Genomic DNA, 20,286 nt, shown 5'->3' with positions numbered 1-20,286 from the left:
AAAAAAAAGAGGATGTGAAAACACTAGGTTGCCAGTAATTACTTCCTTTCTCACTACTCCACTGAATACTGCACCTGGGATTTTTAAATACCCCACACCATATGCGGCACACTCACAGTCAACTGCTGGATGCAACCTAAGCTATAGACAGCACATCACCAATCAATGGTCAACTATGCACCAACTTAAGCGTAAGTGAGGTAGAAAGAAAAGACAGCAACTTGGCCAGGGAGGGGTACTTGACAGCCACTGTAGTGCTAACTCATGTGTATGTGTGTAGGTTTACTATATGTAGTGTAATTGAACTCCACCTACTCAAGGTTACACTGTGAGTCAACATTTTCCTGCTCCTGAAAATAGTGCAGTCTTGACTCCAGGATCCTTTAAAAGGGGCCCTTGGTAAAAACCAGGACTCTTTCACAGAAAATAGTCCTGGGGTAATTATGAATAAATATATACATGAATTACTATTTATTTGTTACAGGGGAGAAAGAATACTTCCCATGTATTCCCTGCGTGTTGTAGAAGGCGACTAAAAGGGGAGGGAGCGGGTGGCTGGAAATCCTCCCCTCTCGTTTTTTTTTTTTAATTTTCCAAAAGAAGGAACAGAGAAGCGGGTCAGGTGAGGATATTCCCTCTAAGGCCCAGTCCTCTGTTCTTAACGCTACCTCGCTAACGTGGGAAATGGCGAATAGTATGAAAAAAGAAAAAAAAATGTATTAAATAATCTTGATCTATTTGTGTGGGTATGTGTGTATGTAATTACCTATCTATACTGTAGAGGGAGAAAGTTTTACAAGTGGGGCTCCATCTCTTGAGCATTCTCAGTCATATAACTTCTTGATTTTCTGAACACTGTCTCCACTGACCATATCTTGCTATTTCAATCCATTCATCTGCCACTCTTACATTATAAAGTACTTTTCTATTTTTAACAAACTTCTTGCTTAATTTCACGTTATTTCTTCAGGTTCTCCTCTCCCTATGTCTTTCAATACACTGTACACTGTCTACATCTTCAATCTGGTTTAAAAGATTACAGGTTGTGATCAGGTCAACTCTTACTCTTCTCTCTCACACGGTGGGCAAAATTAGTGTTTCCACTATTTCCCTGTAGCTCAGCTCTCTTAATTCTGGTCCATCTTTGTTGCCTTTTTTCTGAAATTTTGGTCTTATGTAGGATATGAACAGCTTGCTAAATATTTCTTTAATGTGGGAAACTGGCAAGTGTCAACCTAGGTCCCTCTCACACACAGAACCCTGAAGCTTATTTCCTCTTTTATAATAATCATATTGAGGCCTTTCAATTTGTCCCATCCTCATTACTTTACATTTACTCAATTTGAATATCATCAACCATGTATCAAGCCAACTTAGAAGTCTGTGTAGGTCTCCTTAATACATGCAACCCAGTAGTTCTTCTACCCTTAGAGGTTGGTCAATAAACTTGGTACCTGGCTTAGACTAGGGTTTAACTAGGATATATCTTCTTTTTTCAGACATGTCCACTATTTCCTGAATAAGCGAGGTAGCATCCAAATGACTGAAACCTAGAGGAAAAGAGATCCTCATCTGGCTCCTTCCCCTGTTCCTTCTTTGTGAAAGTTCTCCATAAGGGGAAACTTTCCAGCCCCCCATGGACCAGGAGGTATAATTATATACTGCATCAATGAAATAAAATGCCCTTGATGCAGGCATTCAATTGCCATGTTCAGAAAAAGAAAAAGGGGCTTTGGGGGGTAAGTATGGCAGAAACTGGGTCTTCGAGGCATTAAACTTAACCTGGTTACATCTCCCCATGAGATCTGTCCATGTGTGAGTTTATGGAGGAGGATGAGTCAAAATGAATTGCATATCAAGTGAGAGAGAAAGTAACACATCTAAAAAAATTGAAGGAGTGCATGGGCAATTTGTCAAAATATGAATTCATTTGGCTATCTGTTGAAGAGGGAAAAATCTATGATAAAAAGTAGAGTAAAAAGAATACGTTTTAAGACCAAACTGCCAGTGAATATGAACAAAAGCATAAATTCACATCAGTTCGCACATGTTTATACACCTGAATTAGGTAGAAGTAACAGGTTGGAACACCAGGAGGGAACACTAGGCACACACAGTAGGTAGTAAAAGTCAGTAGGACCATCAGGTAGGAGCCTTTGCAGACACTGAACTAGTTTCCCTCTGCCAGTGGCCTGTTAAGATTGAGGCACTACATGCTAAAAAGTGGCACTGGAGTTCACCATATATGGACACTCTTCTGTCATGGCCAACCCCCTGAGGGAGTTCCTGAAGGGGATGGGCATCAAAGATAAAGATAGATAGTTACCAGAGGCTGCAATTAGCTGCAAAAGAGACTCGTCAAGAGGGATGTAAAGACATGCTGGTTTAGTGTAAGGGTGATGATGGCTGAAGTGGTTTAAGCAAGGAGACAGTTAATGCCAGAAGGTTACAAAGATTTAAAAGTCTTCTTGATGGTACAAAATGTACAAAAGACAGATTGCCACAAGTGTAAAAGTTTCTCCTCATAATGTACAAGTGGGTAATCATAAATATGTTATCATATGTGAACGACAATTTCACAAATACAAAAACACTCACAAACAAAACTTCCAGCACAGTAGAACATTCATATAATGTTGCATTATGAAATATAATAAAGAAATTCATATGATGCAACCTACAAGTAACAATTTAATCAACTACAATTGTGATTTTCAATCATGTCAATCATATCGTAGAAGGCGACTAAAAGGGGAGGGAGCGGGGGGCTGGAAATCCTCCCCTCTCGTTTTTTTTTTTTTTTTTTTTTTTTTTTTCAATTTTCCAAAAGAAGGAACAGAGAATTGGGCCAGGTGAGGGTATTCCCTCAAAGGCCCAGTCCTCTGTTCTTAACGCTACCTCGCTAATGCGGGAAATGGCGAATAGTTTGAAAGAAAGAATAATAATAATAATAATAATAAAATAATGTAACAATATCAGACCTAACTATAATAGCAAAGACTTTAAAGAACATACCCTTTTCCAACAACAAGACAAAGTTCAAATTCTATACTTACAATACATTGTATACTAAAGTATTTGATACAAAGTTATGATGGCGTCCATTGCACTTCAAGTAGAGAAGTTACGACTGAGCTTTAATTAGTCCACAAATTAGCTTGGTTATTTTCAGGCAAAAAAGAAAACAAAGGATGTAGGCACACCTATCAAACTGGATGCAGATGTAAAATGTGTATATGGGGCTATGGCAGACCACAATCTGTATCGGAAAGTAGTTTCTTTAAAAGATGAATGTACAAAAATAAAACTGTAGTTTGGGTAAGCATGAACATAACATCATAGTATGTCAAGAGACGAAGGTGGAAAGCCATGGACCCTGTAACTTATGGAGCATGAGTGATGCAGACTTCAAGGCTTAAGTTAGTGCAGTGGAAGTCCAATATCAACAGGATATGGATGACACACAGTAACTCCATTAAAGCCTTAGTAAGTCCAGAGGTGAGCTATCCAGAAAGGGCATCATGTGCCATTCAAGAATTATACTTACTGAGAATCTAAAAGTATACACTTTATGAGAGACAGTGCTTTTTATTCATATGTGATGACTGTTTGTGATCACTATTTGAATGCTATGGGGAGAGTTTTACCATGTGTTTTCCTGTCTTTCAATCTTGTATATGTACCAAGTCTTTACTGTAATATGTATACACACACACACATCCCTGCCTAAGCCAGGCACCCATTTATCAACCAGTACAAGGGGATGACTAATAGCTGGGTTGATTGTGGACCAAATGCAACGCCCAGGATTCGAACCTATGCGGGATCAAGTATGAATCCTGGAGAGCAATGCTAACAACTACATCACAGAAGCCCATGTGTATGCACAAATATATTCATACAAATATATGTAAGGCAAGTTTTTATATAATTTCACATGTACAAACAGTATTTGTTCATACACATAATTTGTTGTAGCAAAAAAGCACATATCTATATAAGTGTATTTGTAATTCTGAATATATGCAGAGGAGATAATTTTCTGAGGGCCTTTTTCAACTAGAGGATACTTTAAACAAAGGGTATAATAAACTAAATGGTCCAACTCCAGATGCACTTTCATGAACTCTTATAATAATACTTTTAGATGTTAAAACATTCTGATCATGTACAGAGTAATCAGAATAATGGTTAATTCCTATACATCAATGATATAGATGGCACAAATATGTAATCTCCTTGGTGAGAATATATATCTTCCTAAGCTGCCAAATGTTGACTCTTTCCTAAATCAGTAGAAAGCATGTGTGTATGAGTTTTCATTGATGAGAAAAAGCTAATGATATGATGGCAACAACAAAAAATTATAATTATTTCATTATTCTGGCACATGTCTGCTTTTCCTGACTAACTGACCTACACTAGATAAATTAAAAAGAAAAAATGTTAAAGGGAAAACTGTGGCCTGGAGGATCACAGTGAGCAAAGACATGCTGCTTACTCAGGCACTACACCACTCACGTTCTCCAATTCACCATCCCCTGGGGTATGAAGTGTTTCTACAGAGATGAAAAATGCATCCTTCATATAGCCTGGATTCTGAAAAGCAACTACTAGTTTTAGAGAACTGTTCATATTATCTAGAGTATAATCTATGAAGTACTTAATGAACATTCTATTTGGGTTTTCAATATCTTATATGATTGACTATACAATCTTTTTGTAGACTGGAAAAAAAATGTAACATGGTGACAAAATTACTTGGTGCTGTATGGTGTGTAAGGACTGCAGACTGTAAACAATGAATATACACTATTATTTTCTTTCTTTTGTGAGCAGTAAAAACAGGATATTCCCTCATGTTTTGTGCCTTCCCAGCTCCACTTCTGAAGTAACTGAATATCTAATAAGAACATTCGGTATTGAAATGATCCATGAAAATAATAGCAATTTGTTTTGTAGTAATTTACTGTAGTTCATCTGTCTCAAGACTACCTGTGGCAGAAAGTAATTACTAATAAAGTTCTAGTGAATCCAGCACTATATGAATAAGGAAACTCATTTTTCAGGTTTGGTAGGAATTCATTTCAATAATAATCATCTTTCAAAAGGCCTCTCATCGATATTAATTGGGGACTGCCTTTAATAAGATGTTCACAAAATCCTCTTAGAATAGTTACTTACAATCTACAGATTCTTAAGCTATTTAGCGTAAACCTAGCACTCATGGCAAAGATTAAACATTATTTCAATTTAGTTTTTCTTTTATTTGTATGTGCACCATAATCAAACAAGACAGACAACGTTCATCAAACAAGAAAAGCACTAAAGTGTGAAATTAAAATCCCATATTTACTTTTGCAACTATCAGGGTCGGTGCACAAAATCCAAGCAAGATGAGTCTTAGGTTACGTAAAGTCAAGATAATTCCTCTTAGGAATGAAGCCTGACAAAAAAATGAAACTTATGTCCTTGTCAGAACCCTTTGTAATTCTGGTACCAATCCAAATTATTCTTGTTGCCAGGCCTCTTCTTGGACACAACAGATATCCTGGAAGTTTGTTTCATACAAAGAAAATACTGATAGTGTTCTGGCTATAGCAGCAATGGTTGTATACAAATCTGGATAATGCTATTTTTCAGATCCAACTTCCAATATAAAAGGCAGAAGTTTCTGTACTGTACCAGGATTATCATTAGCCTTTCACTGAGCTAAAAATAATGATTATCCTACATCAAGATGTTCCGTTCACAGGGAAGACAAACAAGAATACTACCATCCAATAACTGCTTTCACATGAATACATCCAAAATGTTTTCCAGCTGGAGAACTTGACCTTTAGGAATAAAAATTCCCAGTTCATTTACTGTTCAATCAATTTCTTACTTCTTATATGTGAATAATTCAAACCAAGATAAACTGGCTAAAGAAGCTCATACAAGAGAATGTCAAGCATTCTTTTCACTTCTCAACTTCTGTTAGTCATACCATATAAACAAAGAAGTGGTCAAACATGCTTCTGTGTGTATATTTTTGGAAATGATCAAGCGAAGCCTATTCACAACTGATGAACCTGTGCATCTAAAAACATATAATATGGATGTTCTGTCAGCAGTTAGTGGAAAGCAATCAGAACTTTCATGATAAATTCAAGCATTCCTCTCTGAATAGATTACGTAAAATCTGCCATTTGTCTAGTTAAATAACGGTGATCAAGAGCCAAGAAAGTAACCTATAAATTCTGTGTGCCCTCAAAGTAGCTGAGCGCAATGATCTGGGTACAAAAACTACTCTTGGATTTCACAATTCTGAAAAATTGAAGTTCATCATTCTTCACTTTGAAAACTATACTCACACACATCCCCCTCCTCAGCACACACAATACTGACTTAGAATACAGAGAGGAATGACTTAACAAGCATGAAATACCCTCCTAATCCAGTTTCAAATTCTACAAGCATGATCCAGTCTTACATTCTATCTCGACAGACATAAATCCAAATGAAATTACACTCTCAAGAGACATTTTCTCCATGTTTTATGGACATCAATCACCTTGACAATGATATAAACAGATTCAAGCTGTCGCACCCTTTACGTAAATTCCATTCTGAAGAAATTGAACACCTAAACCTTAACTGCCCTGAACTCATCTCACAGAGTAATACTCATTATCACCACACTTCTTGACCTGTGGTCCTCACTGGTGGGCATGGTAAGCTTTCTGTGTGCTATGGGAACTCCATAGAAGAGGTTCCTTGGGCTGCTAAGTACACTTATGAGTTCATTAAGCCTTCAAGTGTTGTCCACATATATACTTCATACATTTAACGGAAAAAGGAATAGCTTGTACCTGTATAACCTCAAATTTCCTACCTAAGTTTGAACAGACTGGCACTTTCTACTGGCATATGTAGACACCAAGTCATCCATAAGCCAGCGTAAAAATATATAAACCTTTCAGTTGCCCAAAGAATACCAGGGAGGGGGGGGTGGTCTTATGTGCTCTCCTATCCACAACTGAATAAGGAGGTGCTTTCTAGCAGCATATACAGATGCCAGATGTGACTAATCATCCAGTGGAAAAATCCTGAAGTCTTTCAGTTACCCAAAGATTATCACAGCAGGAATAGGTCTCACATTCTTAAGAACGAAAATGCATGGGTCAGTGGATATGCACTAGGTTAAATGCCTAAAACGTGCCAAGATTTAGAAGTCTATATTTGGTCTAAATGGTTCTGGTTGTTTACATAGCTCATATCACTATTTTATTGCTTCAAATTTTGTTAATTTCATCCCAATAAGGCACCATTTTTCCACTGGCTGGCAATGAAAGGGTCAATTTGTAAGAATTTGTATCCCATGATATTTGACAATGCCTAAAGCGTGCTGTATATCTGAACTTCCCATTATTCACCACACAAATTACCATACTTGAAAAAAAACTATTTCTACTAATTCAATGTGTAAATCTAAGCAATTACATGAACCAAAGTCTAATAAACTTATTATCCCTCCAAAAGGAGTACCTATGGTACTTAGAGGAAGTTTCTATTGTTTACTCTTCCTGAGTTGTAAGAACCCTTCACAGAGACAAGTGTAGGGATAATGACATATTACTCCACATACCATGTGCATAATGGTGGGCCCCAACAAATGAGAGTTTTGATAAAGAAAGCACTAGAAGAGCATTTTACTGCTAATATATAACAAGAACCAAAGCTGGGCAGTGGGCCCCAATTCATCAAAATAGAGGCCAAAAGACTAAAAAGCTGCCTTAACCCCTTAACTCTTCACTTGGGTTTTCTTTATAACCCAGTGAATCTCAGTTTTTGCAGTTGTTTAAAAAAATTATTTATTACATTTTTGAAGATATTCATACAACAATGAAAAAAATCACTTTAGAAGTATATTTCATCCACTACTTTCATTCTAATTATGTAATTATGAGAGAGCTTGGGAAGTGAGTCAGTTGCTGTTCGCTGATGATACAGCGCTGGTGTCTGATTCATGTGAGAAATTGCAGAAGCTGGTGACTGAGTTTGGTAAAGTGTGTGAAAGAAGAAAGTTAAGAGTAAATGTGAATAAGAGCAAGGTTATTAGGTACAGTAGGGTTGAGGGTCAAGTCAATTGGGAGGTAAGTTTGAATGGAGAAAAACTGGAGGAAGTAAAGTGTTTTAGATATCTCGGAGTGGATCTGGCAGCGGATGGAACCATGGAAGCGGAAGTGAATCATAGGGTGGGGGAGGGGGCAAAAATCCTGGGAGCCTTGAAGAATGTGTGGAAGTCGAGAACATTATCTCGGAAAGCAAAAATGGGTATGTTTGAAGGAATAGTGGTTCCAACAATGTTGTATGGTTGCGAGGCGTGGGCTATGGATAGAGTTGTGCGCAGGAGGGTGGATGTGCTGCAAATGAGATGTTTGAGGACAATGTGTGGTGTGAGGTGGTTTGATCGAGTAAGTAATGTAAGGGTAAGAGAGATGTGTGGAAATAAAAAGAGCGTGGTTGAGAGAGCAGAAGAGGGTGTTTTGAAATGGTTTGGGCACATGGAGAGAATGAGTGAGGAAAGATTGACCAAGAGGATATATGTGTCGGAGGTGGAGGGAACGAGGAGAAGTGGGACACCAAATTGGAGGTGGAAAGATGGAGTGAAAAAGATTTTGAGTGATCGGGGCCTGAACATGCAGGAGGGTGAAAGGCGGGCAAGGAATAGAGTGAATTGGACCGATGTGGTATACCGGGGTTGACGTGCTGTCAGTGGATTGAATCAGGGCATGTGAAGCGTCTGGGGTAAACCATGGAAAGTTGTGTGGGACCTGGATGTGGAAAGGGAGCTGTGGTTTCGGGCATTATTGCATGACAGCTAGAGACTGAGTGTGAACGAATGGGGCCTTTGTTGTCTTTTCCTAGCGCTAACTCGCACACATGAGGGGGGAGGGGGATGGTATTCCATGTGTGGCGAGGTGGCGATGGGAATGAATAAAGGCAGACAGTGTGAATTGTGTGCATGGGTATATATGTATGTGTCTGTGTGTGTATATATATGTGTACATTGAGATGTATAGGTATGTATATTTGCGTGTGTGGACGTGTATGTATATACATGTGTATGGGGGTGGGTTGGGCCATTTCTTTTTCCTTGCGCTACCTCATAAACGTGGGAGACAGCGACAAAGCAAAATAAATAAATAAATATAATAAATGTTTTGTAGATTTTTTCAGCAAAACATGCCAAAAACTGTAGGAGTAAGGCCAGTGTGCCAAGTGAGTTGCCATTACATTTGTTTTATCAATTATTTTATCAACACTAAAAACATGATTACTGATCATTTTTGGGTTTTATACAATAAATCTTTTCTCATTATAATCAATGTGATTCATTGGCAATTTCTTCATAACAGCAAAATTATAAGTTTCTAAAATTACTAATTCATTGGCAACACTGCCTCAACTGGTGCTAAAAAACCTTCTTCAGGCTAATGTTGTTCAACTTTCAACATTGGAAGACTCAAGTGTCCATAAAATACTGACAGATCATCATTGTGAAGTAATTCAGGATCATTATCTGCTTGATCCTCTAAATCTAGCTCAACACTACTCAATACCCTTCCGAGACTACTCCTGAGAATGTGCTACAATTGGCATTGCTGAAGGATGACTGACAAATGTGGACAAATCATCACGCAATGCCACTAAGGCAACCATCCAGGCTCAGAGGTGGGCTTTAAAATAGAGAAACAACACTGTAAACTTACATCTACAAAAGTTCTTCAGCTTGTATAATATCAGTCTACAGGAGTTTGAGAGTTAATATGACCATTTCTATTAAAATTAAACATATTAATCAAGAATAAAATTATTGACAACTGGATAAAAACTGCCTAGCCATTCTGTCATGGCTGGTGTGCAAGATTTAAGAGTTGGAAAGGTACTCTGGATCTAAGCATCAAATGAAATAAAAAATCCTGCTCCAATGGATGATACGGATTATAGAAAGTTAATCTGAAAAATTTCATTTACCATACATATAAACAATTCTTAATAATAAGGTACTGAAAACTTAAATTTCTCTCATTTACACTTAACAAAACCACAGAAATGGGAAACCACTTACTGAGATAATGGTTCTGCAATATGGATATGCATTCCAAGCTTCTTCATGCACCTCTAAGGACCCTTCTGGTGCTAGAAGTCGAATAAATGCTGGTACTTTGCTGAGGAAGGAAAATGGGACATAGAAATAAGTGATGTCCGAAAGCAGTGCATTAAATATGACAGCTAGAGAATGGATCTGAGCCTCCTCTTTGTCTGTTTCTGGTGTTCCCTCACTAACACAGGAAACAGCGAACTAGAAAAGGTGAGAAAATTTAAGTATTTATGAGCTATCTTGAGTAAGTTTGATGATATGGATGGAGAGATAAGGGAAAGAGCAGTACATGATAGAAGAGTCCCATAACAGAATAGGAAGACTAGAGGTGTAAGTATGGAAGAAGAAATTATTATGGGAAAGAGTATTCATCCGGACCCTGACCTATGTAACTGAAACATGGACATGGAATCAGTCAGAATGGTCAAGAATCCTGGCTGTGGAAATTAGCTATTTGAGAGGAGCATGTGGTGTGACTAGATGGAATGAAGAAAGAAACGAGGGAGTGTATGAGAGATGTGGTACGGCAGAAATGCATAAGGAATAAATTGTTGAAGTGTAGAATGTAAACACTTAAGGTGGTTTGGGCTTGTGGAAAGAATGCAGGTGTATGATAGTACAATTAAAAGGGTTGGTGTGAGAAGAAGACCACCTGTGACATGGAGAAATAGAGTGGAAGAGTGCTGGAAGGAGAGAAATGGTAGAAGAATGTGTGGAATGATGCATGCAAGGGAGGAATGCAAGGACAGGGATGAGCAGAGATTGTTTTGCACCCCCCATGGGATTTCCTAGAGGGAACAGACATCAAAGACATAAAGATAGATAGAGATAGTAGGAAAAAAGGGTGGGTGTCAGAGATAGAGATAGGAAAAAGAGTAATGTAAATAATTATTTAGAGAACACTTAAAATCATTAATGTGAATAAAATCGCAAATGCAAATGATATATCTCTAAAAAGAATAAAAAGAGCTTTGAGAATGGCATCCAGAGAGAATGAAAGGTAACATATTTCAAATTTTCCATTAATAAATGTTCACATCTTGATAAGTCTATAATTCATGTTTCAAATACTCATCTATTTAATTATTTTCTACTAATCCTTGTCAAACACAGGATAACTATACAATCATGGGAAATCATGTGCCTGTGCCTACACCATACAATGCACATCTTTACATAATAACGTAATATAACATAACTGTACATTATCTTTCACTTATAAAATAAGTTTACATCATCTTTCACTTTCACTTATAAAATAAGTCTATGTGTTTTTGTTAAGATATCTATTTCCCTATACTAACTTCATTCAAGTGCACTCTCAATTAACCTCTCTACTTTAACTATCACTAGGTTCCAAGTATCGCTAAACTTTTTTCTATCTACTGACTAGAGAAAAACAACACTGAAAAGACTGTTAAGGGGTAAACCTGTAAAAGCTACTAAAATACTCACTACTCAGGGAAAACCATCAGAATTGTTATGGGCAAGTGCCAAAACATTTCCTAAGATGTTCTACTTTTTCAAAAGTGAAGGTAAGTGCAGTAAAGAAAAATACATATGAACAGGGTAAGGCAAAATATCTTCTACAGTGAAATGTGTTGGAGAGCAGAACTAGTGAGAACATGATAAAAGTTGACAATGTGTAACAGCAATGTTACAAACCTAAAGAAACACTGAAGAGTCTGATTGTGTGTTGATGTACAAAGTTAATTATGTTGAAAAAGAGAGGAGATAGATAAGACTTATAAAAAGAGACATGGGAAAAGTACTGAAGACATTTTGGAGGAATACTGAAACACCATTGATTAAGGAAAAGCCTAAATGTATGCACAGGTGGGCAGTTCAGCATTCACTAGGGGATGAGACAAATTTCATGTTAAGAAGTCACTGAAACGATGCATGGATGACAGTCTTTAAGAATGGTATGACCCATGAGGATTGTAATGTAGGGTAAACAGGAGGGTCAAGAAGATACACTGTATGATGGGAAAATGTACATAGAGAAATATACCATGGTTGATATAAAGAGATATGGTTACAGTATTTCAGAGGAAGATAATAGGCCAGTGATTGATGATATAGGATGCAATGAAAGTACTGTATCTGTGTAGGGAACTAGTGCAACACAGGTCTCGACTGTCAGATCAACTTAGTGGGAGAAAAAATTTATGAGTGTTTAGTACAATATTTCACTTTAACACAGGATACAAGAAGCCCCAAGGGTTACAGATCACAGCACCATCTGAAAAAACTACAATCGAAGAAGGATACTTTCCAGAGAAGTGCAGTTAAATACATCTACGTTGACGGCAACATCATAGAACTGGGAGCAGACTTTAGGATAAGCTAGAGTAAATGTGTGTGTGTGTGTGTGTGTGTGTGTGTGTGTGTGTGTGTGTGTGTGTGTGTGTGCGTGTGTGTGTGTATGCATGCCTGAATTATATAAATCAGACCCTCACAACTTTATATACAGAACAACTAAGCTGTAACACATCAAATTCACAAATTCAATGCTGCTGATGAGCTAACAACTTGCTAATAAAATATGCACAAATATATCGAAGAATAGTAGCATAATGGCAAAATGAATATGTACAGAAGCAAAAAGTACTTACAAATATCTAGAATTCCCAAAAATAACAAAAACCTCTTAAAGCAATACTGGATCTAACTGCATCTTACTTTTCATTTCAGCAACCCCCTGATAGGCTGTGGCATTTCAATATAAAGCATCTTTGTAAAAAAAAAAAATATTCATTAATTATGCACATTGCAAGTCACACTTTGCTATCTGTCAGGACTATACAGAATCTAAGCTTTACATCGGAAAAAAAAAAATATGGTTATTTACCTTTTTAGATGGTAGATTTTGTAGGTGTATTGCCCACTACTGAATCTATTTCCTAAGAGCGGGTAGTTATCAAAGGGTTCATTTTTTAGCACCTCAACTCCTTCCCCACCTCCAGTTTCATTTTTACTAGCTTCTGCTACACTAAACAGCTGTGCCACTTGATACTGTAATATGAAAAAGAATGTCTTTCATGAAATTATTAAATATGGAAGAAAGTTCATATCACTGTACAAAATTATGAAATTCTAGACTACATTAAGTTTCCTACTTAAAATATACATTTGAAGGTGATACTTTGGGGAATCAAAACTAAGAAAAGTTCCTTCCTCTTTCCAACAAATCAAAAAATTTCATAAAAGTCTCAAGCCACAGCCCCATGATTTTAAGAGAAGTAACATAATGTGCATATTTCTTAGTCGTGTCAAAGATCTTTTCACTTTAAAGGAGTCTACTTTCCCCAACTACTAGAAGTAGTGCAGCCTTGAGCAGCATGAGCCTTCAGAAAGGTTCTGGGTAAAACCATTACTCTTTCAGGGAACTTGGTCCTGGGGTACTATAAGTCAATAAATAATTGAATGTGGAATTTATACCTTAATGTCCATGGAATAATTTACATGAACTTCTATAAAGAATGCACTTGCTGTATTGCCATTATGAGTCAATTTCTTTTGAAATCTTTATTGGCATTGAAGGGGTGAGGAGGGCAGTTTGAAAGCAACTTTAAGTAGGGAGGACCAAGAAGTGGAGTGTTTTAGATAACTAGGAGTAAACATGGTAGGAGATGGAACCAAGGGGGCTGAACTGAGTTAAGGTGGAGTGGAATATGGGCCTGGATGCAGTAGGCAGTAAAAGGAAGTGGTCAGTGGCCAAAATGAGTGTTGTATGAATAAATCTTGGGCTCTGAATGTAAAAGAATGTTAGAGTATGGATATGCTGGAAAAGAAAATGCCTGAGAACAGAAAGCTCAGTAAATCATGTAAAGAATGACTGAATACAAGCGGGGCTTGGTTGCAAGCGCAGTCTGATTGAGAGAATGAATCAGGATGAGCGGAAATGGTTTGGATAGATGCAGAAAATGAGTGAAGAAAGACTAACCAAGATGATCAATGAATAAGTGGAGAAGCAAGGGGGAGTAACAAGTGAGATTTTGCCATTTGACAGGGCTAGCAAGTATTGCTCATTACATACCTTGCCTCATCAACATTACTACTTTTGTTTGCTCCTGTGAACATTGTATAATTATCAATCTGGGCTCATCTCAAAGTGTTCTAAGACAATCATAAAGCATCTTTTGAACGTCTATGTACTTACTCCAAGGTCACATTTTCCCACTTGGTAATATAATGAACAACCTTTCCATCTTTCTCAACAGGTTTTCCAAAATTATGGTTGATATCCTCTTGGTATGTTCCACAATATTACTGTATACTTAAATACCCTTTTTTTGGGCCGGAATGCTCTCAAAGCAAGGATGTTGTTACTGGCAACCACAATTTACCATGCATTGATCATCTTGTATTGCTCTCTTCTTTCTATGCTGTAGAATTTGAATTCTTTTTAACCTCATGAAACTTCAAATAGTCATTTTTGTGTATGTGTTTTTCTAATTTGTTAATTCATAATTACTGATTAATGACAATCATAAAATACAGCAGTATTCAAGTTTGCTTTTTATGTATAAATTAAATAACTTCATTATCAATATTCCTTAAAAAAAATTTCTTATTGTACCACAGCTTGATCAGAGAATGCTCTTTCATCATGAGTTCTCCATATTCTAAATTTTCACATACAATCACCCCTTAGTCTTTAAATCAATGTCAATCACCCCTAAGTCTTCAAATCAGTCACAAATTTTCTTTCCTGCTTATCCCATAGTGTGTAAGTGTTACATTCAGTATCTTTCCTTGAAAAAATTGTTCAAATTTCACTTATTCCATTAAATTTCCCTCTGCCCATTTGTATATCATAATCATGTTTAGGAATTCCTGCATTTTTTCTCTGTTCTCTTCGATCCTAATAATTCTGTTTGCTATTACGTCATCTCTGAGGTACCTTACTCTACTTTTGTCTTTTTCTATGTCAGATATCATTGATGTGAAGAGATTGGGATTAACAGTGTTCCTTGAAGAACTGAAAAAAATCCATCCTCACCTGACATACTCTTTACTACTTTGAATTTTCTGTGTAACATTAACTACTACATCTATTTTCTTCATCTGCCTCTATCATATTTTGCCAATTTTTGTAGTTGCATCTTCTAATTAACTTTGTTACATGCCTGAGCAAAGTCAAAGACAATATCCATTCTTTCTCCTTGCATTATTGAATCAAAAATAAGTTTGTGGTGCATTAGTCTTTGTGTTTATGTAGTTTTACCTATTGCAAATCCATACTGATGTGGTTATTATTGTTTATGCGTTAATTCATCACTTTTCAATATCTTAATCACATGCAAAGTCAATCATACAGGTTTATACTGTTTTGGCAGAGGCTCTACTCTCCCTTTGTGAATTGGTGATATATGTGTCATCTTGGGTATTATGGCTATTTCATCATCTAAGCTCTGCATTCATCAATTTCATTAATGATTTTACTACCAAATTCTTTATTTTTGGGGGGAACACTGCTGGAAGTTCACCTGGTCCTGAATTCTTATTTAGTACATCTATTGCTATCATTATATCATAGTGAAGTCTAATGTACTGCTCTCTAACATTGACGTCATTAGCTTGTACATGTGAACTGTTCACTGATCAACTGTTCTCCCTCCTTGCTAATCCACTATTCTTTGTTGTACATTTTAAGTCCACATCCAGAGTCTGCAACTTTATTCTCTCTTCAAAAATTGAAACTTTAGTCTCCAATCCATGTAACTGCTGGTTCATTTTTTTTCAGTTTTTCATGAAAGCATGGGAGGGGAGGAAGCAAAGGACGATAATAGAAAGAAGGAAGGCACGGAAGAGAAACAGGTGGATGAAGAGGAAAAGGGCAGAAAAATGTAAAGATGATGTAACACTGGACAAAAAAAGGGAGTGCTGAAATAAAAGGTTCAAAACAATTAGAAAGAGAATATCTTGAAAAGAGAATATAAATCAAATACTTGCAAATGAAATAAAATAAAAGGGTACAATTACACATTTAACTGAAGGCTCAGCATTGCAAGGATTAAAACTAAGGTTTGTAATCTTACCAAAAACTAGGAAAAAATACAAGTAGCTCTTCTACATTCTGGGCTAATATCTAGATGACAGCTATATCTATACACTTTTCCCAAAAGAGCACTGAGTAGCAATGAAATGTATGAGATGCAAGAGTATAAGTAGAATACTTACCTCCTCTACAGTAAGTGGCAGGATGACTCGACTGAAATGGTAAAAGGGAATATCATAATCTCTCTCAGTCACATATATACAGAGGTGAAGAAACAAAACAGACTAACTGTTCGAGTCCTGAACATAATGCCATGGATGTGCAATTCTCATGCATTTATGTTTCGCAACTCCAAATTCTTATCTTTCTTCAAGAGCTAAATACAACTGAAATTTTTCTGCATATAGAAAGAAAAAGATAATAGTTATTTTAATATGTAAAGTTGGCCAAGAACCTCCACTAACACACAATTCTTTTTTTATGCAAATATATCTCGAAAATATCTCGATAGAGACAAATATCTGAGCTACATCAGGTACCTAACATCCACATTTGGCGATTTGTCTACCAAACAAACCCCAATACATGGCTTGAACTCTTCAGTATGATACCATAGCAGTTTCCCAGACCCATCAAATTGTTAATATTTTTCTTTACATTGCCTCTACTTTATGGTGGTGGTTCATATATCAGTAAACTGCTTATACCAATGGAATATGCCTTTTATCATACCAATCTACATCTCACAAATTTACACTTACTGTATTTAAATCTTTTAAACTGATGGTGCTGAAAAGGTATGTAAACTTTTCAATTTGCACTCTGCAGTTTTTATGTTTAAGCTTCATGCATCAAAGATTTCAAATATTGCCATCAGATTCCCTGAAAATTCCTCTAACATGCAAAGAAGTCTTATCAATCACAAATCAAACCAGCTAGGTGTCAGATAAATAGGCAGACGCACACATACACAAGAAAAAACAGGTGTGGTCATACTTCTTGCCAAAAAATGAATAAGCAGCTTCCCTAAGTCTTTTCTGTAATAGTTGGTGTTAAAAAGCACAGATATTGCAAAGGAAATGTTAATGTATTGGGCTATGCTCAGTAAACAAAAAAAATCAAAAGATGTTTTTAAAAATGAGCAAAACATATGGAAAACCTCAGAACTTCCCAAATAGCAAAAGATTCACATTAGAAATACATCAGCCACATTATTCAACATTCAACGACAATAATGATGCAGAACTAAATTGGTACCTAGACACCTTTAATACTTATCTATTTTGACTAACACAAACTTAGGGTAAATCTTGGCCAATTGGGGAAGTTAGGTGAGGTTTTCCTAAGTTTTGTAGGTTTCTATGTTTCTTCCTTTAAAATTACTAACCCTACAATTCCCCTAATCTCCATAACTCTGCCAAATTCTGTCTTCTATATCACCATATGATTACACAAAATTGCATTTTATAAACACCCTCCTAAATTATTTCTTATGAAAGTAGGAAGCCCATTGACATGCATTTCTTCATACTCCATTTGTTACTTCTCATAGATACCACACTTCAGCCAATATCAACAGTTCATCTCCAATTACTTACCAATACTTTGTCACCAAAGATTTACAGACACCTCAGGATACCTAACATACACTACCCACATCAAACCTAAGACTGGGGATGAACTGTGAGTAGGGGCTGAAGAGAATGAATATTGGGATGAAATGTCAGTAATGGGAAAGGCTAAAGTGTCAACAAACCCTTCTCAGCTACCCCTCAAGTACATATTAAAACTTTCAGTATCACAGTCCAAATAGACCAAGTCATATCTTTTCTCCTATCACACAACACATCAAAGACTGTTCATCTGAAGTGGATGCATTTGGCAAGACACCCAAACCTCCCAGCTACTGAGAGTAAGGAAAATTTTGACTTGTGGGGAAGTCAATTCAGATTTTCATGGGGTCTCTTTATTACAATGTTTCACTTTTCCCAAATTTTCCTAATCTTCATGGCTCTGCCAACTATAACATTATATATATATATATATATATATATATATATATATATATATATATATATATATAATCTTTCTTGTCAAATAACTTTCTACTTAATTTCACTATCAATAGATAAACCAATATCAATTCTATTCTGGGCACTTCTAAATCAAATTAACTCAGATGAAATCATGCTCTGTAAATGATATACCTAATTCTCTTCACAGTGCACTAACACAGTAACATTAATCAACTTAATATCAAAAGCTATTTGTAGTGCGGAGCTAAACTAGACTTTAACTCTCATTACAGACACCCTTCACACCAGACAGCATTATACCGGTATCTGCAAACCTTGTAATTTACTGTAAGTGTCTGACCATAGGCAGGTAATTGTAGCTCTAGCTTGTGATAATTCTTTTCATTCTTACAATTAGGCCTTAAAAATTATATGGTTCAAGTAATTTTCAATTTCATGTTATACTAAACATACCTATATTTTAAAGTACATGAAATTAATTTATTAAACACTAAATACCATACATCTGGGGGAATTTTTGTAAAAAAAAAAAAAGCGATATTCATTCGGCAGCTGTTATAAACCTGTGGCCGAAAGGAACCCAACCCAAACAGAATAGATAAATATAGAAACCTTATTCGTTAAGAAAGCTGTTATGTCCTAAAATAAAACTGCACTATTGAGACCAGCCAAAATATTTCGTTAACATGTAATCAATGGGATGTTGACAACTAATTTTCGAAACTAAATGCTCATTACTGTTTGGATGAAATCAAATACATCCACCGGCGTGTCATGTCATCAGGCTTCAGTTAGCCATCATGTACCTGTGTAATATTAATCTATGGTGTTTACGGTACAGGTGTCCTTGGCCCAATTTTTGACAGGACACCGGACTCCATTCGCTGATAACAAATGCCTAACGGGCCCTCCTCCTCTCTTAACCATCACTTTTCCCATATCACAAAGTTACTAATTCAAATATTAACATCGGGACACAAGAGCAAACACCTACTGTCTCTTAAGGACAACAGAAGGACAAGGAAAAGCTTCTAGGCGACAGTTAACTTACAATTCTTTGACGAGCATTTTCACTAGTTGTCTCCACACATGGGGTGGTTCTGACACTGTTGTTACGTCACGGGCGGGTAACCCAGGCCTGCGCACGCCCGCCCACTCGCTGTGACGCTCGCAGGCCCCACAGTTGCCACCTAATTTTACAGCACCATCTACATTATGTGACCTCAACTACATCCCCAGCCTGAACGAGAGTAGACGGAAATCTACATCAGTATATACATCTATTTTACATTCATTTTTTTTTTCAGTATTCATTATACCAATGGCGTATATAGATAGATGATTTTGAACTATGTGGAGCACCAGCTACAAATATATTTCGTAGCTCCAGCTACAAATATATTTCGTAGCTGGGAATTGTCCGTACAATGAAATGGGCATATCATTTACTATATAAGTGTTTTCCAATGCATTAGAGAATATATATGGCAAGCCCATCCTTCTGAAGCAACGTCTAACATTTATGTTCAGTCATCCTCGGGAGTCCTAAGCAGTTGGATATGAACCATCCAAAACGAGTGTAACTTTTCCTAAAACGCAAAGTTTAGTTAGTCAATATATCACTTTTATGATACCGATAAACTCACCAGACACTATTCTATGAAAACATGAAGTACCATAGAGTAACCTTAATGCAAAATAAGTTAGATTAGGTTCCGAGTAGTGTGATATGTGCTCAGTGACAATCCCACACGGAGGTAAACGTCTTCCCATAATACATGATCAAGAACACAATGTACATGGTCATAAATACAACTCTAACCCCCCTAAGATGCAGGATAAGATTAAATAAATCAAGCTGCGATGGTGACAATCCGAAAACCTATTCCATCGTACTGTGATGCGGGTCTTTCAGTGTTGGGGGGGATGACCTATCTCACATAGGCCTTGTAAGAGAGGGAGGCTGTGCAGTAAGTACTTTCCTCCATCTGGAGATGAGTGGGACCTTTGGGTGGGGGGGAAGACTGTCTCAACTGATATAGTTTTCGAAAGATTATTCCTCTGGCAGTTAAGGTACAAAAATAAACGAAGTG

The 20,286-nt window shown here is 36.7% G+C and overlaps 1 protein-coding gene across 5 annotated transcripts in view; it reads right to left on the bottom strand.

The window, feature by feature from the left end:
* LOC139759122 (phosphatidylinositol transfer protein beta isoform-like) overlaps positions 1-19,362 on the bottom strand; it is a 37,274-nt gene extending 17,912 nt beyond the window's left edge. For 2 of the 5 annotated variants that reach the window (XM_071681092.1, XM_071681094.1), the window contains exons 1-4: positions 19,245-19,362; positions 16,340-16,370; positions 13,005-13,168; positions 10,118-10,217 (exon numbers count right to left, since the gene is read on the bottom strand). In XM_071681092.1, coding sequence (XP_071537193.1) covers positions 10,118-10,217; positions 13,005-13,168; positions 16,340-16,370; positions 19,245-19,261 — 312 coding nt within the window. In that variant the 5' untranslated portion in view covers positions 19,262-19,362. The other 3 variants (XM_071681093.1, XM_071681096.1, XM_071681095.1) reach the window with 3 other exon arrangements.
* Positions 19,363-20,286: the final 924 nt, after the last annotated feature.

Source organism: Panulirus ornatus, chromosome 32 (assembly GCF_036320965.1).
Source record: "Panulirus ornatus isolate Po-2019 chromosome 32, ASM3632096v1, whole genome shotgun sequence".
NCBI lineage: Eukaryota > Metazoa > Arthropoda > Malacostraca > Decapoda > Palinuridae > Panulirus > Panulirus ornatus.
Note: the sequence above shows the minus strand (reverse complement) of the source record. Positions and strands in the feature narration are given on the sequence as shown.